The sequence below is a fragment of the Schistocerca nitens genome, chromosome 3 (assembly GCF_023898315.1).
Source record: "Schistocerca nitens isolate TAMUIC-IGC-003100 chromosome 3, iqSchNite1.1, whole genome shotgun sequence".
Taxonomy (NCBI): Eukaryota; Metazoa; Arthropoda; class Insecta; order Orthoptera; family Acrididae; genus Schistocerca; species Schistocerca nitens.
Window position 1 is genome coordinate 248,105,674 of NC_064616.1, and position 17,231 is coordinate 248,122,904.

Sequence of the window (17,231 nt, forward strand, 5' to 3'; positions counted from 1 at the left end):
CCCCTACACGGTTTGCCTAATTGTGCTCTTAGTTCTCAGGAGGTCAGGCCCAAGTGCAAGGATGACTTCCAACAAACATGGCAGTTTTTTCAATAACATATTTACTTCCTCAAATATCACTTAAATCATTGCAGTGTAAATATTATCTGTTGTGATATACTTGTTGCTCTCCAACAATATGCTCAGTGGTCTGACTAATATTTCCCAGCTGGTGTTACTTGTGGGCAAATTTTCGCACAAATTATTTATTATTAATAAAACTCTCCAAATCACTCTAGTCCTCCACTCTTTACTAGGAAAAATATTACAACTGGTTGAACTACATACAAATTATTTGTCACAAGACTGAAGTAACTTTTAAATGAATAATATAACAACTAAATGGATGATAACTGTTACTAAAGTTTCTATCTGCCTCTTTTCATGAAGAACAGAGACTTCATTAAATACCTTAGGAATGGTTCATGCATAACAACTAAATGGATGACAACTGTTACTAAAGTTTCTATCCGCCTCTGTTCCCGAAGAACAGAGACTTCATTAAATACCTTAGGAATGGTTCATGCAAGTTCTTGTGTAATTGTCTTTGAAATCACCTTTTTTTATAGTATCTTCAGTCATTACTCATGCTGCACAATTGTTTTAGTTAAAGATTTAGCAACTGCTTCTCTGTTTTATCCCACCATACATAAATAGCATAATAGAATTGCAGGGTGGTTCCTCAGCAAGACAGACTTTCCTGTCTTCTGCCTATGTTTCATACTGGCAAGGGAAGTATCCCTTCTTGAACATCTAAAATCAAGTACAAATGTGTTTACAATATGAAGCTGTGCTTGTTCCACCACCCATCAGGGTTATTTATATGTAGAACTCCACATTTGTGTATAATCAATGTTTGAAGGATAACAAGTCTAATGTCTAGAGAAGCACAAGTCGCTGATGAAAGAATACCATTTAACAGACAGTTAAGACCAGCAGATACACAAAAGACATAAATTAGGTATTATGTGGCTGAAAGCTACATGAAATTTGCTGTAAACAATATAATATGTTAACAGATGCAGTACGTACCTGTCTCTATTTTCCAAACTAGTAGATGCTGTGTTGTGGAATGTTCTTCCATTATTTGTTATCAGTGTGCAAAAGTGGAGTTTCAGTGTAGTGACTAAAACACAATGAAATGGGACAGTGTGCACAGTTGACAAAGGTGCCATGTGGACATGCTACATTTTCTTCAGTGTATCCGCTCTGCTATAGTCCAATATCAAAAGCCACAGTGCCTACATTATCAAATGATGCAACAGGAGCATCAACATCATCATATCCAGACCTTTGCAAGGCATATGTCAACATACAGTGAAACCCCGCTTTTACACATTTCAAGGGACTTCAAAAAAATTTGGTGTAAAATGCAGGAAGTAATGTTTTGAGCTGTAAAAGTTATGTATAGGATACCCCCTTGCATTTTTGCGCTTTATGTATATGCACATAATAGGCATCAAAATACTCATGTCAGGGACTTGTTTATTATCTGATAATGGTTTATTATCTAATGAAAACCACTGATATAATGGGAACTGATAATTGGGAAGCAGAAATGTTGGACTCAGTTTCATACATCATTATCTATGTTTTTGGAATGCCTGCAGCTGTCATTCATTATTTAATAATGAAACACTGCATCAGTTACATATTTTTTCATGCTTTGCACAGCGTGTTTCAAGAATTTTTTCTTGATGTCAAGTGCAAATATTTACATAAGTACTTCGTGTGGTGTTTGCATATGTATTGGTCCGAGTCTCTTGGACTGCAGTCATCTCTGAGGTTATCCGGTACTGTGCTTCCTCAGTTATGTAGAAAACCACACACACACACACACACACACACACACACACACACACAAAAACTATCACTCACATTGTATTTTTTGTAACATCACAAAAAACACATATGTAAATATTCCACTTAACAACGAGAAGAAATCCTTGAAACACGTTTTGCTCAGCATGAGAATATATGTAATTCACATTGTGTTCGAACCAAAAACATTTGAGCAATGCAAACTGAATCAAGGTGTCGAATAGCGCTACAAGTGGTCAAAAGACGAAACACACTAAATATTGTTCGACAGAGGTGCGACGATGATTACGACAATCACTAAACTGCACATGCACTGTAGAGACAGTTTGGATATGGTTGTGACTGGTCAAGATACCTTTATTTGTATGAACCTAGTTACTCCTATCAGCCACCTTGCAGAGTAGAGTTTGGCAGTGGTAGGAGATACAGCACGAATTTTTCCAACTTTACACATTTAACGGTTTAAATCTGCTAAGTAGAGCACCCTGGTGTCAAGAAACTTAACCACATAATGTTTGTAAACACTACTTGATGGCCAACATCATGCCAGCATCATTTTACATTAGTTTTTTCCGTGAACATTTTTTCATAAAGTGTAAATCGCGAGAAAATTATAAATATTTTGACATAAAATCGGGTATGAATTAACGTTGTGGACATAGGAAATTTGACAGGAGTGATAAAAAATGTCATAAACGGCGGGAAAACGTTAATTCTAGGAACATAAAAGTGTGGTTATACTGTAGGTTGGAAGTTAGATGTAGATAACAGAATGAAGGCAGATTATAAAATATCATTCACGTAATGTGACCTGTGGTTTGTCAGTTTGCAAGTGTATGAAATCAACAAGATGTCTGCAGTATGTACTGTCTGAAAAACATACATCCATGGGTCGGCAGTATTTGGTTGTCTTTGGTGGCAGTATCTGTAATGTAATATTTTATTGAGAACATGTTCTTCTATCAGACTGTAGTCTTTGTGTGCCAATCATGAATCACAAAGTAATAGACCATTTTCACCAATGCATTCACAAAGGACCAAATTGAAAAAAGCTTTTCTTCTGCTCTTTGGTCATTTTTCTACTTACACTTGTTTCAGTATGGATGTTTTTTTTGGACACATTGCTGCTAGTTCCTTTGCAACCTGTAGCAAAACATCCCTCATTTCCTGCATGTGAATGTGAAGCTTGTTCGCCAGTCTTCTATCCATCAACACAGCCACATATATTGTGTAACTGTGTGTGCCACTGTGAACAGATCGTATCCTGCCATCTATTGATTTTTCACCTCTGTGTGATAGTATTGGAAAAAAAAAAAAAAAAAAAAAAAAAAAAGCTAAAAAAAAATTGGCTATGGTTACTATTCCATAAATGTACGTTAAAAATGTTTTTGTCTTTAATGAACACATTTACATCTGCCACAAATTTTTGTTCTCACTTTGTAATAATATGGGCTTCTTCAGTCTCTTTGTGCACTCTAACCGTAATGATATGCCTGAATGAAACGTGGACTTCTGACCCATAGTCTCTGGCTTCGTCATACTGTGCTCTGGCAGATTCTCATACAGCCTTTAATTTTGATGTTTTGTTCCCCTTGAGTGGCCTGGGTCTTGCCTTTTGCATATCACATGATCTAAAATTATATTGCAGTTGGATTTCAAACACATGCAGCTATAATGGTTCATAGGTTTTCTGGAAGAATGGTAACAACAATTAAAATAATCCTCATAAATACTGTCCAGTGTTTGGTCATCAATACACTGTAGCACGCAGGGTTGTGATATATTTGTGAGTGAAGGTGTGTATTCACTTTGACTTGCGGTTCCTTCATTTGCTGGTGATGACATTCCAGAACTGTTATAACTGTCATAAACATGCGCAGTTCCTTCTCCGCCATCAGGCCCACAATCACTATTCCTACCCTGTGTGTCAAATACATTTCTGTTAAATCTCCATAGTATTTTTGTGTTCCGTTGCCATATAACATGTGTGCAAATGGCTCATCTTCCACTCCAATCACATCCTCATTTTCACACAGCAAGTTCACTGTTCACAGGATTAATTGGCTTCAGCTTATTCATGTTGTACGTCAGTACATGCTCTTTTCAATCGCACACTGCAACGGTCACGATCGTACTGTCTGTATAGTTGTAGCACTTTGGAGCTAGTACGTGGACCTTCAGATGGTGCTAGTGGCCATAGATGTAGCTTTACAGATGAATGAAATGGATAGCTATTCAAATAGATACAACATTATATTTTAAATGTGTTTCCAGTTTGTTTTAGTCATTCGAACTGCCATTCTGTCCTTGCGAGTATTCACAGTTGGATAAGTTGTTACTGGCATGATGTCATTGTTACACCTTTGCAAGAGTACTGAGGGAGGGTAGAATAAAGCATGACCATCAGTAGAGTGAGCAGTGTCTGTCAACAAATGGTAAGTGTGTGGCACTGCAGAGAAAAAATACTTCTGCTCAGGACCTCAAAACATTTGAAATCAGATAGATATTCAAAACAGCAAGAAAAGTTGACAGCATTGGTTTCCAGACACTGTTAGTAATTACATGTTTCCTAGTGAGAGAGAATTTGATGAATAGGATTTCAAGGAAAAGTAAACATAGCTACTAACCAAAATGATGGGCAGTGGCACACTGCTTTCAACGCATTATGTGATTAGCGCACCCAGTTGTTTGTTTTCATACCAATAATGGGGTTTTGGATAGAAGGCGATTAATTGAAATTTCACGAATGAAGAGCTGTATTGGCTCTCATCTAGAAGAGGCATACAGCACTATTGACTGATGATACTGCTTTTTGATTTGTTGCTATTGAATTTAGTATTCTGCATCTGTCTCCTATCCAAAGAAACAATCATTGATGTTTTTAGTCAAATTTGGAGTAGGAACCTATACAATGAGTCATAAAGGGAAGACATTATAACCCCATACTGAAACCAGGCAAGGATTGCACCATACCATGTAGTTAACATAGCATTGCTAGATGTACCTGTATAAAAATTACTACACTAATGGAGAATACTGAGTGAAAAACAAACATTTTACCTCAGCTTTCAACATTGCATTCTTCTTCACATTGTTACAACACATGTTGTCTGCAATAATTTTCAAAGGCTTAAAAATTGTTTTTATTGTGAGTTTAAAGGACAATGAGGTTCAACTAAATAGAAATTATTTAAGATCCATGATACTGCTTGGAGATACGTAACTATTCATTTATATGAGTGGGGGTTTCTATGGGCACCTCACCATTCTCTTGTGATGCTTATATGCAAATACGACTTTTTGTTCCATTCCAGAACACTTTCTGACTGTTTTCCTTAGCAGGATGGTATCCCTCATGGGATAGGTCTTATTTTAAGTGTTACATTGTTTGTAGTTGCTACATTGTCTACAGTGAATTGTCCTGTGCAGTACTCCTTATTTGTCTGCATGTTTTGTCTTTCTTGTAGTCTCGTGCCTTCATTTCATCAGCTATGACTGGTGTTGCAGACACTAAAAATAAGTATTCATTTTTTGTCTGAGAGCACAGCATGTTAATTTCCTTTTTTTCTTTTGAGTTATATTGGATACAATTTTGAAATGTCATGATCTTAAAATAAGCTCTCAAAATACTTGACATCTTTAAGTGATTCAATGGAGAACATGGCTGTGGGGGAGGGGGACGTAACAGGTAGATTCATGATTCACGTTGTTGCAGTTTTAAGAAGTGTTGACACAGTTTTGGAGTATGACTTGACCGTGTTTATGACTCAGGCCCAGATCATTTTCATATTTAAGAGATTACAAAGAAATTATAATGTATTCCAGACTATTTTAGAATTAAATTTCATGATTTGTAAAATGAGCTCCTTTATTGTAAAATAGTGTTAACTGATGGGTGACATTGCATGCCACCATTATTTTCAGGCATTCTGCACTTGTTCGTAGGCGAAAGGGTCGTCGGCGTAGAAGTAGCAGCTCCCAGCAGCAAGCATCTTTACGACAAAAGCACCATACAAGATTGAACTCCGTTAGTTCAAATGCATCGTCAGTTGATGAAACGGCTGAAAACCCAGAATCTAATGAAGTAGAACAATGTGCTGGAGCTCCTGAAAGCAATGTAACTGATTCTACACAGGCAGGTGGCCTATCATCAGCAGCTGATTTATTACTTGCATTTGCAAGTGCAAGTTCACCTCAGCATACAGATGAAACCTGTGAGCAGGAAAACTTAACACAGCAAGAAGGAACTGTGAGTCATATTTTTTAAATATAAATTTTAGCTTATTTTACTGAAAAAATTGTACCTGTTATTGTCCTACATGTTTGAATTTCCCCTTGTTCTTATAATTCTAACATTGTTTTTAAAATTTTGACTGACTGTTTGTGTCGTCTCTTTTGTTTCTGTAATTCCAGCTATTTGTCATAGAATGCTGGTATGATTTATGACTGTGCCAAGAAATCCAATTGCCAGCTCGTAATTATGATTTAAGCATTAAATATCTGTCTTGATTGTATTAAAATCATCTTAGTCATTTGTCTCATGTTTTGGAAACATTTTTCACAATTTCTTCACCACTTTTGCAGTTAGTTGATAAATGTAACACTTTATAACAAACAAAATTTTTTCTTTAATGAACATGTTTACATGCACCACAAATGTTTCTGCTCTCTTTGTTATAATATGGTCTTTCCCAGTCTCTTTGCGCTCCATGACCGTAGTGATATGCCTGGATGAAATGTTATATACTTCTGTCAAGCCACCGATGAAATGCAAAGAAGCTTTAAAACTGTCGAGAGCAACTGTCCTAGCAGCTTCCAGAAATATCTGTCTAGTTACATCAAAATGTAACACTTTGACAGTTAACATATATAGAGCAAGGACAGTCCATTTAATAATTTATTGTAAATACAATATATATAGGCACAGGTGTAAACAGTACTGCACCATTTATCATTTCTTTTCAAATATTGCTGTGATCTACGCAGTGAGCAGTGATGATAATGCTCGTAAGTGACTGTACTAACTGATACTAGTAGGTAGCAAAAGGATGTAAGTAGAGGTTGGTAAACTGTTTGTTGTGTAAAAATGCAAGTTTGGGCAGAGCAAATGAATATATTAAAATGATGCTCTTATGAACATGAATAATAGTCACATGTTAATTGTATTGGAATATAGGCAGGTGGGTGTAAAACAGCTCACCCTACTCACAAAGGTTCATTAAGCTGCCACAGAAAGTGATTTGCATTTTTTAAAACTTGAAAGCTGACAGTTTTCACCATTTATTAGTGTCTCCTGCAGCTGTAATTAATGCCTAAATCTTTCCATGTGAGCTCTTGATTCCTCATATTTTATTGTGATGGTCATTTCTCTCTGTGTTGGTGAAAGTAAGAAAATATATTGCTGTTCAGGGGAGAAAGTTAATAACTGAAATTTCATGAAAAGATCTCGTCACAGCGTAAAACACCTTTGCCTTAGTGATTTCCCACACTGCCTTATCATATCCATGACAATTGCTCCTCTATTTCACGATAATGAAAATGAGCTGCTCTCCTTTGAACTTTTTTGATGTATGAGTAGGACCTCATGTACATTATGTAAAATTTGGGAGTAACTAGTGGTAATGTAAGTGGTATTACGGTTAGGCATTTGGCAAATTTTACAAAAGGTATGTCTTGTGAATAAGAGCTATGAATTGAGGAAATCTGCTTCAAGATATTAATGAGCCTGAGAAGTACACTGAAGAACCAAAGAAATTAGTACACTTGCCTAATATCGTCTAGGGCCCCCGCGAGAATGCACAAGCTCCGCAACACAATATGCCATGGACTCCGCTAATGTATGAAGTAGTGGTGGAGGGAATTGACACCATGAACCCTACAGGGCTGTCAATAAATCCATAAGATTACAAGGGAGTGGAGATATCTTCTCAACAGCACGTTGCATGGCATCCCAGGTACGCTCAATAATGTTCATGTCTGGGGAGTTTGGTGGGCAGCGGAAGTGTTTAAACCCAGAAGAGTGTTCCTGGAGCGTCTCTGTAGAAATTCTGGACATGTGGGGTGTCGCATTGTCCTGCTGGAATTGCCAAAGTCTGTCAGAATGCACAATGGACATGAATGGATGCAGGTGATCAGACAGGATGCTTATGTACCTGTTACCTGTCGGAGTCATATCTAGACATATCGGGGTCCCATATCATTCCAACTGCACATGCCTGACACCATTACAGAGCCTCCTCCAGCTTGAACAGTTCCCTGGTTAAATGAAGGGTCCATGGATTCATGAGCGTGTCTCCAAACCCATACACGTCCATCGGATTGATACAATTTGAAATGAGACTAGTCCAACCACGCAACGCGTTTCCAGTCATCAGCAGTCCATGTCAGTGTTGATAGGCCCGGGCGGTGTAAAGCTTTGTGTCGTGCAGTCATCAGGGGTACACTAGTGGGCCTTCGGCTCCATAAGCCCATATCAATGATGTTTCATTGAATTTTTTGCACACTAACACTTGTTGATGGCCCATCATCTAAATCTGCAGCAATTTGCGGAAAGGCTGCACTTCTGTCATGTTGAACGATTCTCTTCAGTTGTCATTCATCCTGTTCTTGCAGGATCTTTTTCCAGCCGCAATGATGTCAGAGATTTGATGTTTTACCGGATTCCTGATTTTCGTGGTACACTCGTGAAATGGTCATACGGGAAAATCCCTACTTCATCACTACCTCGGAGATACTGTGTCCCATTGCTCATGCACCAACTATAACACTATGTTCAAACTCACTTAAATCTTGATAACCTGCCATTGTAGCAGCAGTAACCAATCTAACAACTGCACCAGACACTTAGTGTCTTATGTAGGTGTTGCTGACCGCAGCACCGTGTTCTGCTTGTGTACGTATATTTGTATTTGAATACGCATGCCTATATCAGTTTCTTTGGAACTTCAGTGTATATTGCAGATGGTAGTTACAAAGTAGTGTTGATCTAATTTGAGGACATAACTAGGAACCTGAAGAGTAACATCTATTATTGGCAAAATTAACTTTCATTTTTGGTGAAATGCGCATCCATATGTTGGGTATCAGCAGCATTTTCCCATCAGTTAACAGAGTGCTTCTCTGATTAATGATTTTTCTCGACATTCTTTTCATTTCCAACCTAGTTTGATAGTTACAAAATTGACAAAATATTCATTTTTACCCTTTGTGGGCATCCATAGCCACCCAACTCATACTTGACAACACTACAGACAAAACCGACAAGCTCCTTAGCATAGTAAAAAGCATGTGGTAACAATAATCGCGCAGTTGCTTGCAAAGATTGGCAGTGTCATAAACGATGTAGTACAGCCTCTGTCAGTGTTTGACACAACCACAATTCAAGACAACCACTGCCGAAAACTACATTCACTTGTTTGACATGTGGCTTCCAAAACTGGATTCTGTAAGCCAATTCCCAATTTCCTCTTGTGGTTGGTCATGTAAACACTCTAGTGCCAGTTCTGGAAGTGCTGTTTCTAGTTGCTGGGTTTCAAATTCCACAATCAATTTTCGTTTCCATGTAAATACACAACTGTGTCTGAAACACACATAGGTTGTCCAGTTAGGTCTCATTGTTGAAAAGTTTTGGCTAATGTAGACTGAATGATTTTATGTGTAGTGGTGTCTGGTATCCCGGTCTGACAGTTTGGACGGCCCGCCAGAAGGTACAGACAGACATAGATGATGACACTCACTAGGCTGCACCCCTGTAACCAGGGAGTGCTACTGATGCTGCCACAGCGCTGTGCGTGGGCCACACCTGCCAACCCCCCAGGGGGGGTCCTCAACTCTTTTGTGGATACGTGCGTGGCGAGCACGGGGCCCCGAGCTATTGCAGCCTTCCTTCTTTCCAGGGCTGCATTTCCTTCCCCTTCCCCTCCTTTCCTCTCCTTGCTCCTTCCCCCTCACCCTCTCCTCTCCCTCTCTTGATGTCCTTGCTTATGTTGGCCCCCACTATCCTTCTGGTTATGTTGGTTTTGCAATTTGGCTTTGTTGCGTAATAACCTCCTATTGGCACTCCCTGGTCCCCGTCTGGGATTTGACCTCCATTACTAAATTTCTCTTCCGTAGTGTGAGCCATTTGGGGAAGAGCACCTTACCTAGTGTCTCCGACATGTGCCCTCCTAGCTCATTTCAACTTCTCTTTCACGTCGTTGTCTGATGCTAGGGTGCATAGCCAGCTCGGTTGCCAGCCCGTGTGATGGGGTCGCTATGTACCCTTTTGGTTGAGCCCCCTGAACACACAGGGATCACACTTCTGATACCTGAGCTGTGACCACCTCATGCAAGCCTTGGAGTGGTTGCTCTTCATCCTGGAGCATCGGAACTCCCAGCAATGGCCGCCGTGCCAGACGGCCCTTGCTGTGGCTGGGTGGCGCCCGTGAGGAGATCCCCTGATCAGAGTGGGTGGTATCAGGGCGGACACTATGCAAATGAAATGCATACGGGTCCAGACCACTAGCCGTTCTTCTGCGGCCGTCTCTCTGCATGGAACTGATTCTTCTAGTGCTGCTTCTCCTGCCCCTTCAGCCTTCCCTTCCCTTCCATGGCTACCCCCTGGGAAGAGGGTCAGGCCCGTCGGCTAGGGGCAAAGCCTTTCCCCCGCTATCAGGTTTGCAACACGACTGATGGGGATACTGTAACCAATACCAAACCTTTATTCTTTGTGGAACACATTGAAGACAAGTTTGGCGAAGTGGACTCCCTGAGCAAGATGCGGTCGGGTTCGTTGCTGATAAAAACTGCTTCAGCTGCCCAGTCTGCGGCCCTTCGTGCCTGTACCCATCTTGGCACAATTCCTGTGTCCATTACCCCCCACCAGTCTCTAAATGTGGTTAAAGGTGTGATTTTTCACAGGGACCTCATCCTTCAAACTGATGAGGAACTTCGGGCCAATCTTGGACGGCAGGGCGTTCACTTTGTTCGGCGTGTTCAGAAGGGTCCTAAGGACAATCGCATTGATACTGGTGCCTTTATCCGGGCATTTGAAGGGGATACCCTCCCTGAGAAACTAAAGATTATGGTTTATCGATATGATGTGAAGCTGTACATCCCACCTCCTATGAGGTGTTTTAAGTGCTTGCGTTTTGGACACGTCTTCCCACTGTTCGCAGGCCCCTCTCTGTGGTGACTGTGGATGTCCACTCCATGAGGGGAGTCCCTGTGTTCCCCCTCCTGTGTGTGTTAATTGTCATGGCAATCATTCTCCGCATTCACCAGATTGCCCAGTATATAAGAAGGAAAGGAAGATACAGGAGTATAAGCCCCTTGATCGTTTAACCTACACAGAGGCTCGTAAGAAGTATACATGTCTTCACCCTGTGTTCATGACATCTAGTTATGCTTTAGTTACATCTTCACCCCTTCCTCCCCCTTCCTTACCCCAGTCCCGGACCCCCTCTCCTCCCCCCCTCCCCTGCGGCTCCCATACCTTCTCCTCTGGGCGCTGCTCCCCCTCCCCAGCCAGAGAAGCGTCCCACTCCTTCGGCGTCTGCCGGTCAAGGGCGCCCCTCCCGGGATGCCCCTTCCCGGCACCTTCCAGGCCAAAGGTCTGCTGCCACGCGATGACCAAGAGAACCGCGGTCTGTTGGCCCCCAGGTCACCCGATCTCTTTATGTTCCCGATTTTGCTGCAGCTGGCTCCTTTATGCCATACAGCCCTCCTCGATCTCAACCTGTAAAGAAGAAGAAACATAAGTCCCGGGACAAAGAGACTGGTGTCACCAGAGGTCCCATCCCCAGCTTTACAACCAGATTCTCACCTGTCGTTCATGGATGTCACCCCCTCCTTGTCGGTGACGGTGGTGACCAGGTGGTATGACTGGCTTTAGCCTGTTCAGCCCCCTTTTAAGTCATTGTTCTGTGGTTACCCAATGTAATTTTAATGGATACTACTGTCACCTCCCAGAATTGAAATACCTTATTTTGTCTTACTCTGCAGCTTGTGTGGTTCTACAGGAATCTCATTTTACTGATGATCACTCACCGAACCTCTGTGGGTTCCGTGTTTTCTGTCGAAATCGGGTCGGACCCCTGCGGGCTTCTGTCAGCATTTGTACGTTGGTCCTTACAGACATTGCTAGCACGTGGATTCCTCTTCAAACTACATTGGAAGCGGTTGCTGTTAGGGTCCACCTGGACTCTGAGGTCATGGTTTTGCAATCTTTATCTCCCTCCTGACAGGACTCTTACACCTGCTGCCTCAACTGCCCTTCTTCAGCAACTTCCTCCTCCCTTCCTCCTTCTTGGGGATTTTAATGCTCATCATCCCTTGTGGGGCAGTGCATTTCCATCTAGACGAGGTCTTCTCTTAGATCAGTTTATTACAGACCACGACTTGTGCCTTCTTAATGATGGCTCCCCTACTCATTTCAGTGCCGGTCGTGGTACCTTTTCTGCCATTGATCTTTCTCTTTCTTCTCCCTCTCTCCTCCCTTCATTACACTGGTCTCCACACGATGACCTTTGTGATAGTGACCATTACCCGTTAATTCTCTCTCCCCCTTCCCGCTCCCCGATGGACAGGTTACCTCGTTGGTCTTTCCAACGCGCCGATTGGCCTCTCTACACTGCACAGGTCGCGTTTTCTCCCTCTTTGTCGGGTTGTATTGATGACGTCCTACGTGACGTGTCTGACGCGATTGTTTGTGCTGCTAGCCTTGCTGTACCGCGCTCATCTGGACCCTTTCGTCGCCGGCAAGTCCCGTGGTCGAGTACGGCCATTGCCATTGCCATCCGTGATCACCTTCGAGCTTTGCAACATCTTAAGAGACACCCATCTGTAGCCAGCCTTATTACCCTTAAACGCCTTCGCGCAAAAGCCCGTTATTTAATCAAACAGAGCAAATGGATATGTTGGGAACGATTTGTTTCTTCCCTCGGTTCTACTGTCCCTCTGTCACGGATATGGGCTACTCTTCGCTCTCTCCAAGGTTGCCATCGGCAGTCCAGCCTCCCAGGCCTTCTCCTCCCAGATGGCCTTTGTACGGATGCATTGATTCTTGCGGAACATCTTGCGACTCATTTTGCAATGGCATCAGCATCAGCCTCCTATCCGGCTGCTTTCCTTCACCGGAAACAGCGGGCCAAAGCTTCCACCTTATGTTTTAGCCTTTGTGAGTCAGAATCTTACAACGAATCTTTTACTGAATGGGAATTTCTTTCCGCACTTCCTTCTTCTCATGATAAGGCCCCTGGCCCAGACTCCATTCATAACCGACTGCTTCAACATCTCAGTGCTCCACAAGGGCAACATCTTCTTCGGGTGTTTAACCGTATCTGGCTCCAGGGTGACTTCCCTTCTCAGTGGAGGGATAGCATCGTGGTTCCTGTCCTTAAGCCTGGTAAGAACCCCCTATCTGTTGACTGCTATCGGCCAATTAGTTTGACCAATGTTGTTTGTAAGTTACTTGAACGGATGGTAGCCCATCGGCTCAATTGGGTCCTCGAATCTCGGGATCTATTGTCCCCTTACCAGTGTGGCTTCCGAGAGGGACAGTCTCTGATCGATCATTTACTTCGCTTTGAATCCGCCGTTCGGCAGGCTTTTTCCCAGCGCCGCCATTTGGTTGCAGTATTTTTTGACCTACGCAAGGCCTGTGACACGGCCTGGCGCCATCACATCTTACTTACACTTCATCAGTGGGGTCTTCGGGGCCCAGTCCCGATTTTAATCCGCCAGTTCCTGTTCCATCGGTCATTCAGGGTTCGGGTTGGTACTGTTTTTAGTTCTCCACGGACCCAGGAGACGGGCATCCCACAGGATTCTGCCTTGAGTGTCCTTCTTTTCCTCATTGCTATCGATGGACTTGTGGCCTTTGTTGGTCCTTTGATCGCCCCTGCCCTGTATGTGGATGATTTCTGCATTTGGGTTAGTTCCTCTTCAATGGCCTCTGCAGAGCAGCAGCTCCAGGGAGCTATACGGTGTGCCTCTGCATGGACCCTCTCACACGGGTTTCAATTCTCTCCTTTAAAATCGCGGGTGGTCCACTTCTGTCGCCGTACTACAATCCACCCTGATCCAGAACTCTTATCTCGATGCACAACGATTGCCTGTGGTCCCACAGTTTCATTTCCTAGGTCTTCTTTTCGAGAACAAGCTCACTTGGCTGCCCCATATCAGGCTTCTGAAGGTAGGATGTTTCTGTAAACTCAATGTCCTTCGCTTCCTTGCCCACTCCTCTTGGGGTGCGGACTGCTCCCTCCTTCTCCGTCTTTATCGTGCTCTAGTTCTGTCTCGCTTGGACTATGGTTGTCAAGTTTATGGTTTGGCTGCTCCTTCCACACTGCACGTGCTGGAGCTGGATCCAGTCCACCATTGTGGTATCTGTTTGGCCTCCGGTGCCTCCCCTACTAGCCCTGTTGATAGGCTCCTGGTTGAAGCTGGGATCCCACCTCCCCCCCCCCCCCCCACCCCCTTTTCTGTTCCAAGACTATGGACGTGGCCCACCTGATTCCCGCCCTCGGGCGGGTTTACCGGTTGGGCTCCCCCTTGCGTCTCTTTGCCGTGATTTTCAGCTTCCTTCTTTGTCCTGTCTTCCTCGCTCCCTCCCCTCCACCCCCCCTTGGTTAGTTCCTCGGCCTTGAATTCGAATGGATCTCCACTCAATTTTATGGGAGTTTCGGGATGCTGTGTTTTTTACACTGATGGCTGTAAATCTGCTGATCATGTGGGATATGCCTTCATGTCCTGTTGGAACGGAAAATCATCTGCTGCCACCTACATGTGGGGTGTTTACTGCGGAATTGATGGCAATTTCCCAGGCCCTTACCTTTATTAAACAGTCCGACACAACCGCGTTTTGTTATGTACGGACTCAATGACTGGTCTTGTGGCTATTGACCGCCAGTGTTTTTCACGCCATCACTTGGTCTCTGTCATCCGTGACCATCTCGCTGATATTCACCATGCTGCTTGTTCTGTTGACTTCCTTTGGGTCCCTGGCCATGTGGGTATCCCGGGTAATGAGCTCGCTGATCATTTGGCTGGGGGAGCAGTCACTTACCCCCCCCCCCCTCCCCTGTTTTGTCACCCCTCCTATAGCGGATTTATGACTTCACATCAAATCCCACTTCGCACAATCATGGGTCAACTCTTGGGAGGCTACTTCCCTGTCTAATAAACTTCGTGCGATAAAGGTGACACCAGGCCCGTGGCGTTCTTCCTTTTGCCTTTCCCAAAAGGACTCGACCACACTGTGTCGTCTCTGCATTGGCCACACCAGGCTGACCCATGGTTTTCTTTTGTGTGATGAACCACCCCTACTTTGTGGTTGTGGAGCCTTTCAGTCAGTAGCCCACATTTTGGTTGAATGCCCCCTTCTTTTGGCTCAGTGTGCTAAGTACAGGCTCCCCCGCACTTTACCTTTGATGTTGGCTGACGATTCCCGGATGGTCGACCTGGTCCTCAGTTTCCTCTGGGAAAGTGCTTTTTATTCTCAGTTTTAAGGTTTTTCATCTCTCTGGTGTTGGGGCGGGGCGGTGAGTGTTGGGGTATCTCCCATTGTAAGCCGTGTTTGGAGATTCCCGACTCCCCTCCCTGACCGAGATTCTCTTTTCTGCCCTTTTACTCTGTTTTTATCATTTTTTAGGATTGGTTAGTCTCCTTTTCCCATACCGAGCGAGGTGGCGCAGTGGTTAGACACCGGACTCGCATTCGGGAGGACGACGGTTCAATCCCGCGTCCAGCCATCCTGATTTAGGTTTTCCGTGATTTCCCTAAATCGCTCCAGGCAAATGCTGGGATGGTTCGTTTCAAAGGGCACGGCCGACTTCCTTCCCCGTCCTTCCCTGATCCGATGAGACCGATGACCTCGCTGTCTGGTCTCCTTCCCCAAACAACCAACCATCTCCTTTTCCCATACGCACTTTTACATTCTAGCGGTTGCACCTTTTAAGTCACAGGTGGTCTTGCCTCTGCTGCTTCAGAGGTGGGATATTCCCTGCCTCTGTCATAGCGTTGGGTTCTCTCTCTTGCTGACTTACCTCATTTTGTTTTTACCATTGACAACATGACTGCCCTTTTACATTTTTTAGCTCTTTACGTTTCATCGTTCTGACTTTTCTGAGATGTCACACTATCGAAATGGACCACATTTGAAACAAGGGACTGATGACCTTGCTGTCTGGTCCCTTAAACTCCAAACAACCAACTAACCAACCAACCACACCTGCCAAGCGAGTCTGTCAGCACTCACGGGAGCCCTATAAAGACTGCTGCGCAGGGGCTCGGAAGTCATTCGTATTCCGTTTGCGCTCTAGTGTTCTATACCATATGCATCATTGTTGTTTCTTGAATCTCACTACATCTCGGCCCTCAATCTGGTGTTCCGTATGGACTTGTCTACTGCCTTATTGTTGTTGTCCTCATTCGTCCATAGCTGTTTTTCTGTGGGTTTTGGCGACTCACCATCAATACCCTCAGCCAGTCAGCCTGCAGTACCCAATCTGATTCCGGTTACTAGATGGTGGGGAAGTAGAAACATTAAACTGAGGATAAAGCGCCATTGTTTGACTAAATAAGAAACTGGAACAGCTGGATTCCATATGTGCTATTTGACTGGTCTAGCAAAACTGCTTCACCTCATAACGTGTAAAAATGGCTTCCAAAATTCAGTTTTCATCTTCTGGAAGTTTTCACATGTAAATGCTGTGATTATACCAACTTTTTAACTTTAGCTAGCAGGCCTGTGTTGCGTGGAAACAATGTGATCACACACGATACATTGTTGCTTTCGTGCTATTTGTATTTGGCAAACAGGTTCTTATCCATATTATGTTTCCAAATTGGGTTTCATCAGGTTATGTGCAATACCAGTAACTGAAAATTTGTTAAATTTTCCCTATTTATTTGCAGAAAATAAAAACTGTTTCAAACTGTCTCTATAAAATATCCCTTATGGGCAAAATCCACATTTATTAGGTAGTTTTGTGTTGTCAAATTTTGGGGAAAAGTTGCATCTATATTCAGATTGATCACAAAATGCAGACTTTTCAGGTCCCTAAATATAACTTACAGAAAAGCTGTGGTGTAGTGCCAGTTAATGATGGGGCACTCTTGTTCTGATTCAGTGCATTGTTATCAAGTCTGGATTCTTCTTCAGTAGCTCTACAGCCCTTGGTGAGCCTTGGCTTCTTCAACAATCTTCCTCCACACTTCTCGGTTATTTGCTGCTCTTTTCCACCCCCGGACTCCCATATTGCTGATATCCATTATTACCTCATTGATCCATCTTCTTCTAGGTCTCCCTTTTCGCCTAACTGAATGGGTCATACCTTTCATCATTTTCTTTGGAATTCTATCCTCTGCCATTCTCTCCAAGTGTCCTAGCC

The 17,231-nt window shown here is 43.2% G+C and overlaps 1 protein-coding gene across 1 annotated transcript in view; it reads left to right on the forward strand.

Moving 5' to 3' along the window:
* Window positions 1–17,231, forward strand: part of LOC126248208 (uncharacterized) — a 341,739-nt gene that overhangs the window by 253,961 nt on the left and 70,547 nt on the right. The window contains exon 15 of the mRNA XM_049949021.1: window positions 5,806–6,109. Coding sequence (XP_049804978.1) covers window positions 5,806–6,109 — 304 coding nt within the window. The remainder of the gene's footprint in view (window positions 1–5,805; window positions 6,110–17,231) is intronic.